The following is a 20,266-nucleotide window of genomic DNA, read 5'->3' as shown; positions in this document are numbered from 1 at the left end:
TCACACGGCCATACTGTCCTTTGGTCAGATGACCACAGATGATATTCTTGGCAGTAGAGTCCAGTTGAACGAATTTCTTGACATCAGCAGCAGTGACACCTTCTCCAGCCTTGGGAACGCCGTTCTCGACGACATACCATAGGTCGACGTCAATGGCTTCAAGATGCATACGCATCTTATTCTTCCAGTAGGGATATTCAGTTCCATCGAAGACGGGGCACGCAGCGGAGACTTTAATTATCCCTGCAGTCGACATAGCTAAAACTCCAGGTGGTTAAACCGAATCACACAGAACAAGGGAGCACCTTTCTCTGATACCAATTGAAAGTGCGTTATATCAACTAGAGGGGGGGGAGGGGTGAATAGGCGATTTTTATGAAAGTCTTCAGAACATGGGAGTTTTGAAGACAAACGATAAAATTAAACCTATTACCATGCAGCGGAAGGTAGGCTACACTAGGCAAACTATAGTCAAGTATTCAATGAAGTGAAAGCACAAAGACTAATAGCAGCTAGGTAGTAAGGATCAGGTAGGAGGATATTGTGAAGCCAAACAGAACATGCAGTCACTCAGTGAAGACAAATGATAGAGCAAACATACAATGACTTCACAAGGAGTAACAGTAAGTAAAGTGAAGTGAAGATGAAACCAGTGACTCGTTGAAGACAATGATTTGTTGGACCAGTTCCAGTTGCTGTGACAACTGTACGTCTGGTTGGAGCGGCTAGGTATTTAAACCTTAGGACACACAGTCCCGGACACCCAGTCCTGAACACGTAGCACAGGACACCCAGCCCTCACCGTATTCTCCTTGAGCTAAGGTCACATAGACCTCGCCCAATCACTCTGGTAAGTCTTCAAGGTAGACTCCCAAACCTTCACAGACTTCGTTCACCGACAATCCACAATGTCTCTTGGATGCTCAAAACGCGACGCCTAACCGGCTGGAGGATGCACAGTCCTCAAGTGTAATAAGTCTTCAGATCACACAGACAAGAAGACTTAAGTGATGCCCAATTCTCTCTGGCTCTGGTGGTTAGGTCTTTATCCTCGCAAGGAATTCTCTCTCAAAGGCTTCGAGGTGGGTTGCTCTCAAATGACAAAAGTCGTGCTTTCAATCTGAGCAGCCAACCATTTATGGTTGTAGGGGGTGGGCTATTTATAGCCACTTGGCAACCCGACCTGATTTGTCCAAAATGACCCTGGGTCACTAAGGAACTGACACATGTTCCAACGGTCAGATTTCAAACTCACACGGCAACTTTACTTGGGCTACAAGCAAAGCTGACTTGTCCGACTTTGGACAAGATTCGCTCTCATAGTCTTCAATCGAAGACATAGGTTTTTGGTTTAGGCATCACTTCAGTCATTCTGATTGGTTCTCCTGGACCCCACTTAACAGTACGGTGGTTCCTATGACTCAACACAAAAGAAAAAGAACTGTGAAAGATCTAAGTCTTCGAGCTCCATAGGCTTCATATCGTGTCTTCTCTTGTCATAGTCTTCAATGTGAATATCTTCATATACCACCTTTGACTTCAATGTCTTCATAAAGTTTTAGGGGTCATCTCTGGTAGTAAAACCGAATCAATGAGGGACTTCTATCTGTGTTATCCTGCAATTCTCACAAACACATTAGTCCCTCAACTAGGTTTGTCGTCAATACTCCAAAACCAACTAGGGGTGACACTAGATGCACTTACACGCCCCCTGCCTCGTGACCACCTCGGGCACTGGTTCACGTTGATTTTCCTTCCGAATTTTCCATATTTTCCAAAATTAAGCTCCGTCCGTTTTTATCCCGTTTGGACTCCGTTTGATATGGATATTCCACGAAACCAAAAACATGCAACAGATAGGAACTGGCACTGGGCACTGGATCAATATGTTAGTCCCAAAAATAATATAAAAAGTTGCCAAATAGTATATGAAAGTTGAATAATATTGGCATGGAACAATCAAAAATTATAGATACAACGGAGATGTATCAACATCTCTAGTCAGAATGCTTTTTTAAAGCACCAACTAGATGAAAGTTTGCCTCTAAGAGGATTTTCACCCTCGGGAGAAATTTATAAGGCACCACACCACTAGTTTGCATTGCAATGTAAAAGGATTTAATGCTAAAATTCCCAGAACTAGTAAGTAACCAAGACATTATATGTTCTATATCATTAAGGTTGAAACATACATTTGTTGCAACTTGGTCCAAAGCTCTGCTTTCTCCCCTACCAAGGCTCTCCAAAGAGTCAAGGTAGGAAGGTTACTACCAAGAGTCACACTAATAGTAATATGATGTGAGAAATTGGGTATAGTCTTGGGAAAACTTGATATAGTGTATCATTGCATAACCATGGGTCTTCCCGAAACCTTGTCTTCTCACCATTACCGACACATAATCTACAACAGGAAAGAAAGAGATCATTTACTTTCAGCAACCGCTACCAAAAGTGAGAATCTCCCTCTCTATGTTGTACCTGTCCCTGAGCTCCCCCCTATATTTTTCTCTAATCATATCATGACAAAGGCTAAGTTCATTAAGCAGCTTCCACAACCACTTGGATAAAAGGCCATCATTTATTAATTCCATATAAATCAACCCAAATTCCCTAAACCTCCTAATCTTTAGGAAGGCAAACCACATGCCAAGATACCAAGTGGTATTTTGTCTTGTTTTTGTCCCACTCTACAAAAACCTAGCTCTAGGTCCGCCACAAGCCAACAACCAAGTGGCATTTTCTCTTATTTTTGACCTCACTCCCGAGGAACCTACCTCTTGGTCCATCATATTTCTTCTTGATCCCTTTGGAGAGATAATAGAAATATAACATATAGAGACAGACAAAACAAGATAGAGAGGACTTATTTAAAATGGTCTTCACCTGAAACCCCCAATGTTAAGGTTTTTACCAAGCCAACATCCTATCCTTTTCTCAATCTTCCCAATGAATGAACCTAGTCACTATTTTAAAGTCTTTTCTCATCCACTAGAATCGCAAAATACTTCATAGCAAGCTACCACTGCCATAGGTGAACCTTTATTCAAAAGAGACTAGTTCTTTCTTTAGAATGCCTTATGCAAAATACTTTACTCTTGTGGTAGTTGGTTTTCAAGCATGACATCTCTTCAAAGAGACTGATGTCTACTACGCAACTTTATCCTTGTAGACGTTGTTGGGCCTCCAAGTGCAGAGTTTTGTAGGACAGCAGCAAATTTCCCTCAAGTGGATGACCTAAGGTTTATCAATCCGTGGGAGGCGTAGGATGAAGATGGTCTTTCTCAAACAACCCTGCAACCAAATAACAAAGAGTCACTTGTGTCCCCAACACATCCAATACAATGGTAAATTGTATAGGTGCACTAGTTCAGCGAAGAGATGGTGATAAAAGTGTAATATGGATGGTAGATATATGTTTTTGTAATCTAAAAATATAAAAACAGCAAGGTAGCAAGTAACAAAAGTGAGCAAAAACGATATTACAATGCTTCGAAACAAGGCCTAGGGTTCATACTTTCACTAGTGCAAGTTCTCTCAACAATGATAACATTATTAGATCATATAACAATCCATCAACGTGCAACAAACAGTCACTCCAAAGTCACTAACAACGGAGAACAAACGAAGAGATTATTGTAGGGTACGAAACCACCTCAAAAAGTTATTCTTTCTGATCGATCTATTGGGCTATTCCTACAAGTGTCACAAACAACCCTAGAGTTCATACTAAAATAACACCTTAAGACACACATCAACCAAAACCCTAATGTCACATAGATACTCCAATGTCACCACAAGTATCCGCGGGTTTTATTATATGATATGCATCACACAATCTCAGATTCATCTATTCGAACCAACACAAAGAACTCAAAGAGTGCCCTAAAGTTTCTACCGGAGAGTCAAGACGAAAACGTGTGCCAACCCCTATGCATAAGTTCACAAGGTCACAGAACCCGCAAGTTGATCACCTAAACATACATCAAGTAGATCACGTGAATATCCCATTGTCACCATAGATAAGCACATGCAAGGCATACATCAAGTGTTCTCAAATCCTTAAAGACTCAATCCAATAAGATAACTTCAAAGGGAAAACTAATCCATTACAAGAAGGTAGAGGGGGAGAAACATCATAAGATCCAACTATAATAGAAAAGCTCGTGGTACATCAAAATCGTGCCATATCAAGAACACGAGAGAGAGAGAGAGATCAAACACATAGATACTGGTACATACCCTCAGCCCCGAGGATGAACTACTCCCTCCTCGTCATGGAGAGCGCCGGGATGATGAAGATGGCCATCGGTGATGATTTCCCCCTCCGACAGGGTGCCGGAATAGGGTCCCGATTGGTTTTTGGTGGCTACAAAGGCTTGCGGCGGCGGAACTCCCAATCTAGGTTCTGTTCTGGAGGTTTGGGGATATATAAGAGGTGTTGGCGTCGAGAACAAGTCAGGGTAGTCCACGAGGGGTCCACAAGGTCGGAGGGCGCGCCCTCCACCCTTGTGGAGGCCTCGGGACTCCTCTGGTGCATCTCCGGTACTCCGTGGGTTTATTTTGGTCAAAAAACAATCGTCATAAAGTTTCAGGTCAATTGGACTCCGTTTGATATTCCTTTTCTGTGAAACTCAAAAACAAGGAAAAAACAAAAACTGGCACTGATATCTAGGTTAATAGGTTAGTCCCAAAAATCATATAAATAGCATACAAAACATCCAAGATAGATAATATAATAGCATGGAACAATAAATTTTTTTAGATACGTTGGAGACGTATGAGAGACATAGCACGAGTTTCATTTTATTGGCTTGCTCCAAATCATCCTGCATATGAAGGATTGTGTCATGTGCGTACTAAATTATGACCACATCTCCTTTCATTAAATGTTTGGTCAGCCTAGTGACAAGACCTTGATTAACAACCTTGCCCTCTAAAAATGAAAAGTACATCTACAACTAGGTCAGAAAGTAAGAGAGCAATGGGTCTTCGTGTCTCAAACCCTGATGGGTATTTAAGTATGACCCAATTTCCCCATTCACTTTCACCATCACCCCCTGAGAGATAATGGTCATGATCCAGTTATTTCATTTGTGAAAAAATTGTTTCATTTTCAAAGATTAATTTTGTTAAAGGCCTTTTGAAAGTCAATTTTGAAATGAACACTAGAGAGTTTTTTCCTATTCAATTCATTAATTGCCTCATGGAGTACCAAAACACCCTCCAATATGCATCCCCTAAAGGAAGGCAGTCTGAGGCCCTGATCACCCACTCGATAATAACAGTAAGCCTATTGACTAAAACTTTGGTGATGAATTTAAATATGATATTCAACTAGGAAATTGGTATAATTTTTTTAAATTCCATCAATGTCAGTGCCTTTGGGAATTAGAGTTATCACTCCATAGTTGAGCCTATCCGTATCAAGCAAGTTATCATGAAAACCTTTCATATACATGTAAGAGCAACTCCAACGCAGTGACCCAAACGAACATCCATTTTGCCAATGTTTTATCCGTTTGGACCGGCTGAGCGGACATATTTGTTCACTTTTTCATTTGGGTCAGCCGGTGCGTGCCAACGATCGCTAACCCATTTTTGACATGTTCGCCCCGATATTCTGTCAAACATGTAGCAGGCAGGGGAGCTCGCAGCACGCGGGGAGGCGAGGCCGACGGCAGCAGCAGCACTGGCCCGACGCGGGCGTGCTCGAACCCCATGGCTGGGAAAGGCGCTCCGAGGTGAGGCCGGGCACAGCTAGGCGCGGCGAGTCGATGCCTGGACGAGCGTCGCCTGCGAGAGAGAGAAGTGGGTTTGTGACAGGTAGGCTATGCCTCGCATGCAGCGGACAGAGGCGGACGAAGAGGACACAGAAAGCGTCAGCTTAGTGTCCGCCTCCGACTCAATGTGACCCAAATTTGCACCAGAAATGTGTCCGACCGGACACAAAATAAACAGTAAATGGGAATGAATCTGTGCCTTGAGCAGTGTTTTTTGCATGCGCGGACACAGATGGCGCGAGTGACAGAGAGAGACAGAGGCGAGATGCGGTGCGTGGGTGGGTGGGCCAGCGGAGAGAAAAATTAAGAGAGAAAAGTGGGTGTGTGACAAGTAGGCTATGCCTCGCATGCAGCGGACAGAGACGGACAAAGGGGACACAGAAAGCGTTCGCTTTGTGTTCGTCTCTGACCTAAATATGACCGAATTTGCGTCGGAAATGAGTTCAAACGGACGCAAAACAGACAATAAATGAGAAGGAGTATGTGCCGGTGCCTTGAGCAGTGTTTTTTGCTTGCGCGGACATAAATTACGCGAGCCGATCAAATGGGTCTCAGTGTTGGAGTTGCTCTGAGACTTGAAGGAGCAAGATTGCGAATCGTGATTCATGAGTTCAATCGATGCACTAGCACGTTTATTCGATATGACACCACCATGCTCGCCTTGGACGCACACATCTAGAATAGAAAATGAAATCGGTGAGGAACCCATTCCATCGTGTTTTCTTTTGCCCCCCGGAGATTCGAAAATGACGGCAACCTAAATCATCCCTTTCCTTTATTATAACTTTTCAAAAAGATACCACTACAGGTGAGAACATTCCTTGATACGCGGCCGAGACGGGGCCCCACAGGTCAGCGCCACGAACGCGCACGTACGCTCGCGGCAAATGATGAGCTCTCGGTCCAATCAGCCTCCACCACCTCCCCTCTCGCGCCGCCACCACCTCCCGGGCCCCACCGCCACCACCCGCTGGCGGAAGGAACCTCTGGTGGGGCCCGCGTGGAAGTGAGCGACGGCCCTCCCACTCGGCCTGGCGTCTCCCCGTGCTCCCCGTGGTCAACTCGCTGCTTCCCCAGACGCTGACCGGCGAGGAAATAGGCGGAGGCCGGGCCACCCAAAGCGCCGAACACCTTGCGCGCACCACTTCCTCCGCCATGGGCGCGCCATGAGACACCACCTCCCGTAGCCACCGCAGCCCTTACCGCTACCGCGCACACCCCCACCCCACTCCGCCGCTCCGCCACCTCCTCACCCATGCTTCCGCGCAGCGCCCTCCTCCGCCTGCTGCTGCTCGCGCCGCTGCTGCTGCCGCTCGCCCGGGGCCAGCCGCAGCCGACGCTCCTGCGGCAGGACATCCAGGCGCTCTACGGTCTGCGCGCGTCCCTGGGCCTGCGCGCGCGGGACTGGCCCGCCAAGGCCGACCCCTGCGCCGCCTGGGCCGGCGTCGCCTGCCGCGCCGACCGCGTCACGAGGATCCGGCTGGGCGGGCTCCGCCGCACCCGCGTGGGGGAACGCAGCGCCGCCTTCGCCGTCGACGCGCTGCGCGGGCTCCCGGCGCTCGAGGAGTTCAACGCCTCCGGGTTCCCGCTCCCCGGCCGGATCCCGGCCTGGTTCGGCCGCGGCCTCCCGCCGTCGCTCGCCGTCCTCGACCTCCGCTCGGCCGGCGTCGATGGCGAGCTGCCCCTCTACCTCGGCATGTCCGGGAACCTGACCACCCTCGTTCTAGCCGGTAACAGCCTCTCCGGCCGGATTCCGGCGTCAGTTTTCTCCAGTAAGGCTCTCCGGATCCTTGACCTTTCCAACAACAACCTCACCGGGGAGCTTCCCGACGTGTCTGCCTCCGCCGGTGACATAGCAGGAGCTCTGTTTAACGCCTCGGGGAATTCACTCTACGGTGCGATTGGCGATGTCCTGGGGTCCCTCAAGAAGAGGTTTCAGGTGGTCGATGTGTCTAGCAATTACTTTGGCCAAGCGGCCACCACTGGATTTCAGAATGGCTCTGAGGGACCAGTCTACATCAAGATGAATTGCTTGCCAGGCCTACCAGGCCAGCGCAGCCCTGGTGATTGTGAGGATTTCTTTAAGAGGAATGGATTGCCATTGCCAGAACCACCACAAGCATCCCCATCACCGGGCAAGAAAGGCGTCAGGTGGAAACATGTACTAGCTGGAGTTCTTGGAGCTGCAGCTATTGTGGTTGTCCTTTCACTTGCAGCACTGGTGTTTTGCTTGGTGAGGAGGGGGAGAAGGAGGCCTAGAGGAAGAGGGCTGGAGCAGAACGACGACGGCATCCGCTCTGGTCGCAAGAGCAGCAGTGTGAATCCGATGGTGATGTCACCATCCCGGGCAGCAAACAGTCCACCCAAGGGTTTGCCTGCCGTCGTGGATGAGCTCACCTATGAGCAGTTGCACCATGTCACCGGAGGCTTTGGAGATGATAACCTTGTCAAGCATGGGCGCTCTGGGGACATCTATCGTGGTGTCTTAGAGAGTGGCTTAAATGTTGTCGTAAAAAAGGTCGACGTGAAGAGCAGTAAGAAGAACATAGTGGAATTAAGCTTTCTTGTTAAAAAATCCCATGCCAGGATTGTTCCATTGCTGGTGCATTTGGTCAAGGATGACGAGGAATTGCTAGTGTACAAGTACATGTCAAGGGGAGATTTGACAACTGCACTGCACAGGAAGCCAGCAGATGCTGAAGTGGGGTTATCTTCATTGGATTGGATAACAAGACTGAAGATTGCAATTGGCGTAGCTGAGGCCCTGTGCTTCCTTCACGATGAATGTAGTCCACCATTGGTTCACAGGTATGATTATGCATGCCATGCACTATTTTTTGGAGGATGGCAGTCACAGAAAAATTTATTGTATAAAACATCGCATAGCTGTGGTAAGCTATTTTTCGGCATTAACATCATGATTAGAATGTGGAAATTTCAGATTCTATGCAGCTCAATAAATCATGGCATTTTAATGAAGAAGTTTTACTGGAGGTCACAAGTGAGACAGTGACAGAAGGAAAATAATATTACCTATGTAGGCATCTAAAATGGTTGTAATTGCACATCTCACTCGATGCATGTCAAAGAACCATTTCTGGAAGAAAATAATATGTATAAGCATTTTGTCGACCAACATTTAGAAGTGAGGACACCAGATGCCATGCTTAATATATTGTAAATATTATCTTATATATTTCCTAGATGCATTGGCTTCATATCAATGGTATTAATTCTAACATGCTTTGTAATTTTCGATGACATTTTTGTTTAGAATTTTATTAAGGGAACTAGCAGGTGCTCTGCTTTTGCATTAAGAAGATGGGAAAACAAAAGTTACAAGGCTTACGCCCAGTAAAAAAAAGGCAGCAACAAAAGAAAGAAAATACTCCAAACTGCAACACTAGCTTTGGGCTGAACAACAGCCTACACACATATGTTTCTTTACATGTGCAAATGCATTGGAAAAACAAGGAATAATTATAAACAGCATGCAGTAAAGTTGATTAAATAATTTATTCGTTTTGTGCTTGACTAAGCCTTGTGTCCCTCTGTCATGGTCTCATGGTATTGCAATTGCCATAATTTGACCATCCAAATCCGAGTTGATGCGTGTTGCTCAATTTCTTTGATTTAGTTTTTGACATGATTTTTTTTAATATTTCCAGTCAGCACTTGTTCTTATTCATTTGTGATCACGTCATAATATTTGTAGAGATATCCAAGCAAGCAGTGTTCTTCTTGATGACAAATTTGAAGTGTGCCTTGGAAGTTTGAGTGAAATCTGCCTTCAACCAAGTGATGGAAGCAGGAGTTTCTTCTCTAGGATGTTGAGATCATCAAAGTAAGACCTCTATGTCATCTTCTACTATAGTTAGCATGCTACTCTTAAAAGAAACTCTAGTGGCCTAAATGGTTATAGTATGTCTGTATGTGTATCTCATCAGCATATTTCCTTTCACAGATATCACTTTCAACCGAGAGTAAAAGTAATGACCTATTTAGTTGGTCACTACAGTTTATCCTTAGTTTACTGCTCAAAATAAAGCTTATGAACTGGAGACGACTACTGTATTTTGTTTCTACAAGCAGTGTAGCCACACTGTTTCCTCCAAGAATGTGTTACTGCACACTCAACTAGACTATTTATCGAACATGTTGGTGGTTCCTCATCCCTGTTACATCGAAAACAAGTTACCTGTTAAGAGCTGTTTGGTATATCCTATCGAACTGTTTGCATCAAGATAGTGACCGGTACAAGTCAACGCAATTGAGTAAATATATCGACAAATGGCTATTTTTTTCCAGTTAGTCTAACATATCACTGTAATTTTACACCTTGTCTCTATGCGGTAATGCCATGATGAAACCTCCACATCATCTACCAAACACAAGATGGATCGTCCACATTTTTTTTGAAAACTTGATGTTTGTTCGAGTATATAAAATATCAGGGCTCTTTGGCTGACATCTGTATCTGTCTCTCTTTTTTATGGCAGGTCTCTCGACAAGAACATGTCAGGTGTGTAAAGCTTCTTCATAACTCCCTTTTCCAGTAGTTTTATACTGTACAGCATGTGCATAATAATTCTGTTGAGCAAAATTTTATGCATGTTCTTCACCTAACAGGTCCACCTGCTAGCCGCACATATGATATTTACTGCTTTGGAAAGGTGCTACTAGAGCTAATCACCGGGAAATTTGGCGTGAGTGGCTCAGACGACACCGACTCAGAGGAGTGGTTGGCAAGCACTTTAGATTACATTGAAACCCATGACAAGGAGAATGTCATAAATATTGTAGACCCTTCACTTGTTGTGGACGAAGACCACCTAGAAGAAGTATGGGCAGTCTCCATTGTAGCGAAGACATGCCTGAATCCAAAGCCCTCCAGGCGGCCTCTTGCTCGGTACATCTTGAAAGCGCTGGAGAACCCGCTAGGGGTGGTGCGGGAAGAGCTCTTCTCGAGCCCCAGTTCAGCTCGGCTCACAAGTACCTCATCCCGAAGCTCTTGGCGTTCTGCTTTCCATGGGCACTCGTACCAGTACTCCGAGGTGCAAACATCAGGGAAAGTACTTACCTGTAGGCAGTCAGCAAAATCCGAAGGAAGCGACGAGGAGGAAAATTCCTTCTCCTTCAAGAAGGCTTCGCAGGAGATGCTCCCGGATCCAGTAGAGCTGGAAGACAGAGCTGTTGTGTAGGATCACCATAGATTAGTGATACTTTACATGAGCTGAGACTTTTTTTTGTTGTTGTTAATCTCAGATGTGTATAATCCATCGTCTGATGTGCATATTTTGCTGTCCTAGTAGGTGAAAAAACTGTGTATACAAGGAGTAGGCTTTCTTTATCTCCCACCCTCTTCAGTGAGACAGTTTTCTGTAACTTATACTGAGAATAAATCCGTAATCTGTCCTGGGAATAAACGGCGCTGCAAGTGGCCAGTAGTTTTGGTAAGCATACATACTTAACTTTTTTTTTTGATTTACTTGCCATTCTGGAGTACAATGTTTTACCTGTTCAACATGAGTATTCTGCGACTCGCAGTGCCTTTAACCAGAGAGGAGAGTTTTTTTTTTCACAGTAACTACAGGAGAGTTGATATCTAGCGCGGAGCTGATATTGAGCTAAAATCTGGCCTTCTTGAATTGCATCTCTGGCTGCATGCAAAAAAAATAGAAGAAGAGAGAAAATGCAAAAAAGAAGTTGGGTTCGCTGTATGCTAAAAAAAAGAAGAAGAGGAAAATGCAAAAAACCAAGGTCCCACCGAGACTTGAACTCGGGTTACTGGATTCAGAGTCCAATGTCCTAACCACTAGACCATGGGACCAAGTTGACAACATTTCCGCATCAACATATTTATACAATACTAGGAGTGGCCGATTCCCTTTAGAGCCATACATATAGGATGCACTTCTGTTCCATTTCGTTGAACGAAACATCACCGTTTTACGTGCTTCATTACAGGCTCATATCGATGTAGGCTGTGTTCGGCAATACTCTGCTCCTTCGCCAGGGAGCGGAGCGGGCGGAGCACCCATCTGGCCGCTCACCAAAATTTCACTGAGTGCCGCTCCGCTCCGCGGCGGAGTTACGGAGCGGCGAGATTCCAAATGGCCTCGTAGAATCACATCACACTAATACAGCAGCAAACTTAACTCGACCCAGGAAAGGAGAACACCGGCAAAAAATTTCAAATGCAGCATTATCAAACCCAGGCGACCATGAAAACCTTCTTGAAAGATCTTAAGCTTCTTCCTCGCGCTCCAATCTTTGGCTAGCGCGCGGCTCTTCCGTTCTAGCAGCAGCAGCAGCATCCACTGGAGCGTCTCCAACTTCGCTGTTCCTTTGCCGGGCACAGCAGCCTCTGTTCCCTCCCTGATCATAGGAAACAGCTTCTGCCAGAGTACCTTCATACCAATCCGTCCTTTATTTCCACAAAAGCCTACAGTGAAGCACTGAAAACCATACTACTGATGATCACATTCTTCTTACTACTGAGCCAAAAAATTCGGCCACCACACATTCGAAAAAAAGATGCATCACCGTTTCCTTCTCCGAACAGAAGTTACAGGATTTGTCAACTATGTTTTGCCTATTAGACACATTGATGTTGGGCTTAATAACCATATGAAAAACGTGCACCCGGGGCGGGATGCTCAATTGGCACATTGCAGGAACAAAATTTGCTTTAGAGTGATTTCAGTCACTACATAAATCCCAATTGAATTCAGCCCACAATTCTTTTTCCAAGTGTTTGCCACTGAATAGTACTCCTAGAACATATCTGGGGATTGTTATTCCCTTTGATCCATAATTACCCGTCGCTGCTTTAGTACAAATTTGTACTAAAGCGACGACAACTAATATGGATCAGATGGAGTATTATCTTCAAGTACACAATTTGTTTCTACAATTTATGATTCTCTACGCGATATTTTCTGACCCAAGAAGTTAACAAGCAAATATTTAGTCCCTTGAGATTGGGAACGCCCAATCCACTGAATTTACTCGGACTGAGTAACCCGCGTTTTCTTTTCTTCAGAAACAGTGCAGCTTGTTATAAATAGTTCAACCAAATGTATGTACTAATTGGTATCTTAGACACGAAATATCACAAAATTAGGTCTAAAACTTTTGGCAACTCAAGTCACAACTCGCATCAAATGCAAGGAACCGACTCCTGGTACTTTCCACTCTAGCGTACGCCCTTCTTAGTCTTCACCAGAGCTCCCGGAGTACTTCACCACAGAGGGAAAGATATTCTCGAAGGTACCATGTATGTCTCCATAAAATGTGGGTCAGCCAACTCCTTATACATACGTCTTACGGAGGCCTCCTCAGCTTCCAGTTCGGCGTCAGTATGTCCCAAATCTTCCTTGGGTCCCTCAAAACGAAACATGCCCCTCAACCAACCACTTTCAGATTGACCAACAATGTAAGCGTCGGCCTTGGGGTGTTTCACATCAGTTGAACAAGCATAGCAGTGGCCATTTTCATCATCAGAAGGATCAACCCTGCAGATACAGCTGACCACCAACTCATGGCGCCCTTTCTGGATAGCTTCAGCGAAGAATAACAGATTGTCGATGCCGCAGTCAAAACCATAAGCTCCTTTGGTCTTTGCTGTGAAATTGATATGGTAGTACCTCCCATCGCTATCACCGTCATGAAAATACCGGTAGCGCACAACATCTTGGAGCTCATACGCGAGATCCCCCCGAAAGATTGTGGTCATCGTTATACTTGTCCGTCAAAGCTTGAACCAGCTGGAGCTCCCAACGACGGCTATCATCAATTGGCAGTGATTTCAAACGATTCTTCCTCCTGCCGTCTGGCCAGTAAAGCTCTCGCCATATAGCCTTCTCCGGGGTACACTTCAAGTGCATTTTGGGATGCAGGCGGTCGGAAAGATAGCGGCCGATGGCACGGCAAGCATCGTCTAACCTACGAAACGGCCCACCCACATGAGGATAGGTGTGGAAAGACCCCTCATGATCGATCCTCGTATGAAATTGCAGTGACCATTCACGTACCAACCGAACCCAGATGGTGTCAGTTCTGGACGGTTCCTCCAATACTGTGGCGTCGAGGAAGTCCCCCAAGATCAAGACGTCCGATTGTTGCAGAAGTTTTGCATCCCCCTCATGTCTGGAGTGGAACAATAATTCGTCCATGAGTTGGTCCATACCTCGGACCTGCATGCCTTGAGAACCATAGTCCGTGAAGTACCTCCCATCCCTGCCTGAGAAGACAACAATCACTGGCGCGGAATCGGAACGGACTTCGGCGAGTCGGTGCCGGGTGTATCCGCGCGGAGAAACGAGCTGTTCGCTCTGCCCGCAGCCATGGACGGAAAAGATCTGTCGCCCGGCGGCGGTGGTAACATCGAAGTGTACCGCTGGGTGGCTCAGGCAGAGGTGGAGGTTGTCAGCGTGGTCACGTCCGTCACTTTCACGGCGGCCGCGATGGTTTGCCATGGGGAAGCGGGGTGGAAGGCGGTTATTAGGGCTTCGTGGTGATTTCTGCGTGAGGCGAGGTAGGGGAAAACAGAACCGACTAACCCTCAGTTAGCTAGACTTTTTTATCTTATCCGCTGCCTCCCCCACCGTCAGATCAAGCTTAACCAAGCGGCCCACAACGTCCCCCTTTGCCTCGTGCATCGTCACTGACGTCGTATATATTGCAACATTGGCCATGTTTCAACAACACTAATGATGTTGCAATCCCGTGAGCTCGCAGATCCGTGCCTTTGCAACAACGATGATGTTTCAGAAACACGTCTCTGCAACAACTTTTAGAAACATGCTTCTGCAACAACGTCGATGTTTCAGAAACACCGGTGACATTGCAATCTAGGTGTGTGCGATCTGTTTAAAAAACGTGTCTTTGCAACAACAACGATGTTTCAGCAACTCGCCTCTGCAACAATGACGATGTCTTAGAAACGCCGAAGACATTGTCAATCCGGGCATGTGTCTGCACGTGGTGGCTTAAAACACCGTACGATCATTACGACAGCTCAACCCGACGATGTCCTCCGCGCATCAGCCGGTAGAATGCAAGTGTTTTCCTTATTCTAAGCTAACAAAAACTTTTTGGTAGCTCATGTACCTCCCGATTGTTCTCCCTTCTCTCGTGCTTGATATGGACTTCGACTAAATCTCATGTGTTCACCTTGATCTCCGGAATAATAGCTTTGCTATATTGCCCATATAGGTCCTTGAGGTGCTTTATCATAGCCATACAACTAGTATCCACGAACGCGTTTGGTTGCCTGATGAGGTCGTCGAACAATGTCATGCTGAGTGTAATCCTACTATTTGAGTAACACAAATTATTTCCCCGCAAAAAAAGTTCAAACAGGCCCATGCGTTGTAAAATTGACCCGTTTGGTAGTATGCATTCACTTTTTCGCCTGCATATCATGAAACTCATGCCATAAAGATCGCATTGTATTTGCCTGCCGGGTAGATCCCGGGCGCGAGAAACAAAGTGTAATGATGGTGATGGGACCTCCTGTGGGACCAGCGTCCCTTGGGTACGTGTGCCAGATCAAGCCAGGTTTTGGCCCGGATTAGGTAGAAGAGTGGCGACGTCCAAAACCTTCGTTAACATTGGTTTCGACAAAGGCCGGAATCACGAAAGCCAGGCATTTCGGTGGTTTGCTAGGGATGTTAGCAAGTTAGCGGAGCTACTGGCCACAAACTCAAAGGAGGAGCTCGTCAAGACTTCAGCACGACGGTTCAAGACGAAGCTTCAACCAAAAACTAGGGGGAACTTGATGCGGCTTGAAACTGCGTCGGTATTTCCCCAAAGAGGAAGAGATGATGCAGCACAGCTACGGTAGGTATTTCCCTCAGTTATGAAACCAAGGTATCAATCCAGTAGGAGGACCAAGCAAGACTATGTAAATGGTACCTGCACACAAAGAACAAATACTTGCAACCCAACGCGAAAGAGGGGTTGTCAATCGCTCCACGGTAATAAGATAGATTGTTTTGTGATAGATTGGATAAATAGATCTCGATAAAACTCAAAATAAAATAAAGAAAGAAAAAGTGAAGCAAGGTATTTTTTTTGGGTTTTTGGAAATATAGATCTGAAAATAAATATGGTAAAAAATATATCGGAAAGAAAATATGATAAAAGATAGACCCCGGGGCCATAGATTTTACTAGTGGCTTCTCTCGAGAAATAGCACACGGTGGGTAAACAAATTACTGTTTGGAAATTGATAGAAGAACAAATAATTATGATGATATCCAAGGTGATGATCAATATATAAACATCATGTCCAAGATTAGTAGACCGACTCCTGCCTGCATCTATTACTATTATTCCACACATCGACCGCTATCCAGCATACATCTTGTTGGAAATATGCCCTAGAGGCAATAATAAATTAGTTATTATTATATTTCCTTGTTCATGATAATCGTTTATTATCCATGCTAGAATTGTATTGATAGGAAACTCAGATACATGTGTGGATACATAGACAACACCATGTCCCTAGTAAGCCTCTAGTTGACTAGCTCGTTGATCAATAGATGGTTACGTTTCCTGACCATGAACATTGGATGTCATTGATAACGGGATCACATCATTAGGAGAATGATGTGATGGACAAGACCCAATCCTAAGCCTAGCACAAGATCATGTAGTTCGTATGCTAAAGCTTTTCTAATGTCAAGTATCATTTCTTTAGACCATGAGATTATGCAACTCCCGGATACCGTAGGAGTGCTTTGGGTGTGCCAAACGTCACAACGTAACTGGGTGGCTATAAAGGTACACTACAGGTATCTCCGAAAGTGTCTGTTGGGTTGGCACGAATCAAGACTGGGATTTGTCACTCCGTGTAAACGGAGAGGTATCTCTGGGCCCACTCGGTAGGACATCATCATAATGTGCACAATGTGATCAAGGAGTTGATCACGGGATGATGTGTTACAAAACGAGTAAAGAGACTTGCCGGTAACGAGATTGAACAAGGTATCGGGATACCGACGATCGAATCTCGGGCAAGTATCGTACCGCTAGACAAAGGGAATTGTATACGGGATTGATTAAGTCCTTGACATCGTGGTTCATCCGATGAGATCATCGTGGAACATGTGGGAGCCAACATGGGTATCCAGATCCCGCTGTTGGTTATTGACCGGAGAGTCATCTCGGTCATGTCTGCATGTCTCCCGAACCCGTAGGGTCTACACACTTAAGGTTCGGTGACGCTAGGGTTATAGAGATATTAGTATGCGGTAACCCGAAAGTTGTTCGGAGTCCCGGATGAGATCCCGGACGTCACGAGGAGTTCCGTAATGGTCCGGAGGTAAAGAATTATATATAGGAAGTGCTATTTCGGCCATCGGGACAAGTTTCGGGGTCACCGGTATTGTACCGGGACCACCGGAAGGGTCCCGGTGGTCCACCGGGTGGGGCCACCTGCCCCGGGGGGGCACATGGGCTGTAGGGGGTGCGCCTTGGCCTACATGGGCCAAGGGCACCAGCCCCAAGAGGCCCATGCGCCAAGAGTCAAGGAAAAGGGGAGAGTCCTAAAGGGGGAAGGCACCTCCGAGGTGCCTTGGGGACGATGGACTCCTCCCCCCCTTGGCCGCACCCTTCCTTGGAGGAAGGGGCAAGGCTGCGCCCTCCCCCTCTCCCTTGGCCCTATATATAGTGGGGGGAAGGGAGGGCAACCATACCTAAGCCCTGGCGCCTCCCTCTCCCTCCCATGACACATCTCCCTCCTCCCACAGCGCTTGGCGAAGCCCTGTTGGAATCCCGCTACTTTCACCACCACGCCGTCGTGCTATTGGGTCTCCATCAACCTCTCCTCCCCCCTTGCTGGATCAAGAAGGAGGAGACGTCGCTGCTCCGTACGTGTGTTGAACGCGGAGGTGCCGTCCGTTCGGCGCTAGGATCATCGGTGATTTGGATCACGACGAGTACGACTCCATCAACCCCGTTCTCTTGAATGCTTCCGTGCGCGATCTACAAGGGTATGTAGATCCACTCCTCCCTCGTTGCTAGATGACTCCATAGATAGATCTTGGTGACACGTAGGAAAATTTTGAATTTATGCTACGTTCCCTAACAGTGGCATCATGAGCTAGGTCTATGCGTAGTTTCTATGCACGAGTAGAACACAAAGTAGTTGTGGGCGTTGATTTTGTTCAATATGCTTACCGTTACTAGTCCAATCTTGATTCGGCGGCATTGTGGGATGAAGCGGCCCGGACCGACCTTACACGTACTCTTACGTGAGACTGGTTCCACCGACTGACATGCACTAGTTGCATAAGGTGGCTAGCGGGTGTCTGTCTCTCCCACTTTAGTCGGATCGGATTCGATGAAAAGGGTCCTTATGAAGGGTAAATAGCAATTGGCATATCACGTTGTGGTTTTTGCGTAGGTAAGAAACGTTCTTGCTAGAAACCCATAGCAGCCACGTAAAACATGCAAACAACAATTAGAGGACGTCTAACTTGTTTTTGCAGGGTATGCTATGTGATGTGATATGGCCAAAAGGATGTGATGAATGATATATGTGATGTATGAGATTGATCATGTTCTTGTAATAGGAATCACGACTTGCATGTCGATGAGTATGACAACCGGCAGGAGCCATAGGAGTTGTCTTAATTTATTTATGACCTGCGTGTCAACATAAACATCATGTAATTACTTTACTTTATTGCTAACCGTTAGCTATAGTAGTAGAAGTAATAGTTGACGAGACAACTTCATGAAGACACGATGATAGAGATCATGATGATGGAGATCATGGTGTCATGCCGGTGACAAGATGATCATGGAGCCCCAAGATGGAGATCAAAGGAGCTATATGATATTGGCCATATCATGTCACTATTATTTGATTGCATGTGATGTTTATCATGTTTATACATCTTGTTTACTTAGAACGACGGTAGTAAATAAGATGATCCCTCACTAAAATTTCAAGAAGGTGTTCCCCCTAACCGTGCACCGTTGCGAAAGTTCGTCGTTTCGAAGCACCACGTGATGATCGGGTGTGATAGATTCTTACGTTCACATACAACGGGTGTAAGCCAGATTTACACACGTGAAACACTTAGGTTGACTTGACGAGCCTAGCATGTACAGACATGGCCTCGGAACACAAGAGACCGAAAGGTCAAGCATGAGTCGTATGGTAGATACGATCAACATGAAGATGTTCACCGATGATGACTAGTCCGTCTCACGTGATGATCGGACACGGCCTAGTTGACTCGGATCATGTAATCACTTAGATGACTAGAGGGATGTCTATCTGAGTGGGAGTTCATAAGATGAACTTAATTATCCTGAACATAGTCAAAAGGTCTTCGCAAATTATGTCGTAGCTCGCGCTTCAGTTCTACTGTTTAGATATGTTCCTAAAGAAATATTAGTTGAAAGTTGATAGTAGCAATTATGCGGACTAGGTCCGTAAACTGAGGATTGTCCTCATTGCTTCATAGAAGGCTTATGTCCTTAATGCACCGCTAAGTGTGCTGAACCTCGAACGTTGTCTATGGATGTTGCGAACATCTGACATACACATTTTGATAACTACGTGATAATTCAGTTAAACGGCTTAGAGTTGAGGCACCGAAGACGTTTTGAAACGTCGCGAAACATATGAGATGTTTTGAGGGCTGAAATTGGGATTTCAGGCTCGTGCCCACGCCAAGAGGTATAAGACCTCCGACGATTTTCTTAGCCTGCAAACTAAGGAGAAAAGCTCAATTGTTGAGCTTGTGCTTAGATTGTCTGAGTACAACAATCATTTGAATCGAGTGGAAGTTGATCTTCCAGATGAGATAGTGATGTTTCTCCGAAGTCATTACCACCAAGCTGCTAGAGCTTCGTGATGAACTATAATATATCAGGGACATATATGATGATCCTTGAGATATTCGTGATGTTTGACACCACAAAAGTAGAAATCAACAAGGATCATCAATTGTTGATGGTTGGTGAAACCACTAGTTTCAAGAAGGGCAAGGGCAAGAAGGGATACTTCATAAAACGGCAATTCAGCTGCTGCTCTAGTGAAGAAACCCAAGGCTGAACCCAAACCCGAGACTAAGTGCTTTTGTAATAAGGGGAACAGCCACTGGAGCAGAATTACCCTAGATACTTGGTAGATGAGAAGGCTGGCAAGGTCGATAGAAGTATATTGGATATACATTGTGTTGATGTGTACTTTACTAGTACTCCTAGTAGCACCAGGGTATTAGATACCGGTTCGGTTGCTAAGTGTTAGTAACTCGAAATAAAAGCTACGGAATAAACGGAGACTAGCTAAAGGTGAGCTGACGATATGTGTTGGAAGTGTTTCCAATGTTGATATGATCAAGCATCGCACGCTCCCTCTACCATCGAGATTGGTGTTTGCATTGAGCATAGACATGATTGGATTGTGTCTATCGCAATATGGTTATTCATTTAAGGAGAATAATGGTTACTCTGTT

General features: G+C 45.7%; 1 protein-coding gene, 1 non-coding gene and 1 pseudogene across 2 annotated transcripts; 1 reads left to right on the top strand and 2 right to left on the bottom strand.

Annotated features, from left to right (window-relative positions):
• The first annotated feature begins 6,561 nt into the window (after positions 1-6,561).
• LOC125510723 (putative LRR receptor-like serine/threonine-protein kinase At2g16250) lies at positions 6,562-11,237 on the top strand. The gene is made up of 4 exons (XM_048675971.2): positions 6,562-8,588; positions 9,496-9,624; positions 10,280-10,302; positions 10,410-11,237. Exons 1-4 carry the CDS (start codon positions 7,036-7,038, stop codon positions 10,979-10,981), a joined length of 2,277 nt encoding a protein of 758 aa, XP_048531928.2. The 5' UTR covers positions 6,562-7,035; the 3' UTR covers positions 10,982-11,237.
• Positions 11,238-11,538: 301 nt separating this feature from the next.
• On the bottom strand, positions 11,539-11,610 carry TRNAQ-CUG (transfer RNA glutamine (anticodon CUG)). The gene has a single exon. It is a non-coding gene; the product is annotated as a tRNA-Gln (tRNA).
• Positions 11,611-11,917: 307 nt separating this feature from the next.
• Positions 11,918-14,260, bottom strand: LOC147973025 (uncharacterized; annotated as a pseudogene).
• Positions 14,261-20,266: the final 6,006 nt, after the last annotated feature.

This window comes from Triticum urartu, chromosome 5A (assembly GCF_056163025.1).
Source record: "Triticum urartu cultivar PI428250 chromosome 5A, HENAU_Tu73, whole genome shotgun sequence".
NCBI lineage: Eukaryota > Viridiplantae > Streptophyta > Magnoliopsida > Poales > Poaceae > Triticum > Triticum urartu.
Note: the sequence above shows the minus strand (reverse complement) of the source record. Positions and strands in the feature narration are given on the sequence as shown.

Coding starts and splice junctions, on each gene's coding strand:
- LOC125510723 (XM_048675971.2), top strand. CDS start 7,036: ATGCTTCCGCGCAGCGCCCTCCTCCGCCTGCTGCTGCTCGCGCCGCTG. Junction 9,625..10,279: donor AGGATGTTGAGATCATCAAA/GTAAGACCTCTA, acceptor TTTTTATGGCAG/GTCTCTCGACAAGAACATGT. Junction 10,303..10,409: donor TCTCGACAAGAACATGTCAG/GTGTGTAAAGCT, acceptor TTCACCTAACAG/GTCCACCTGCTAGCCGCACA.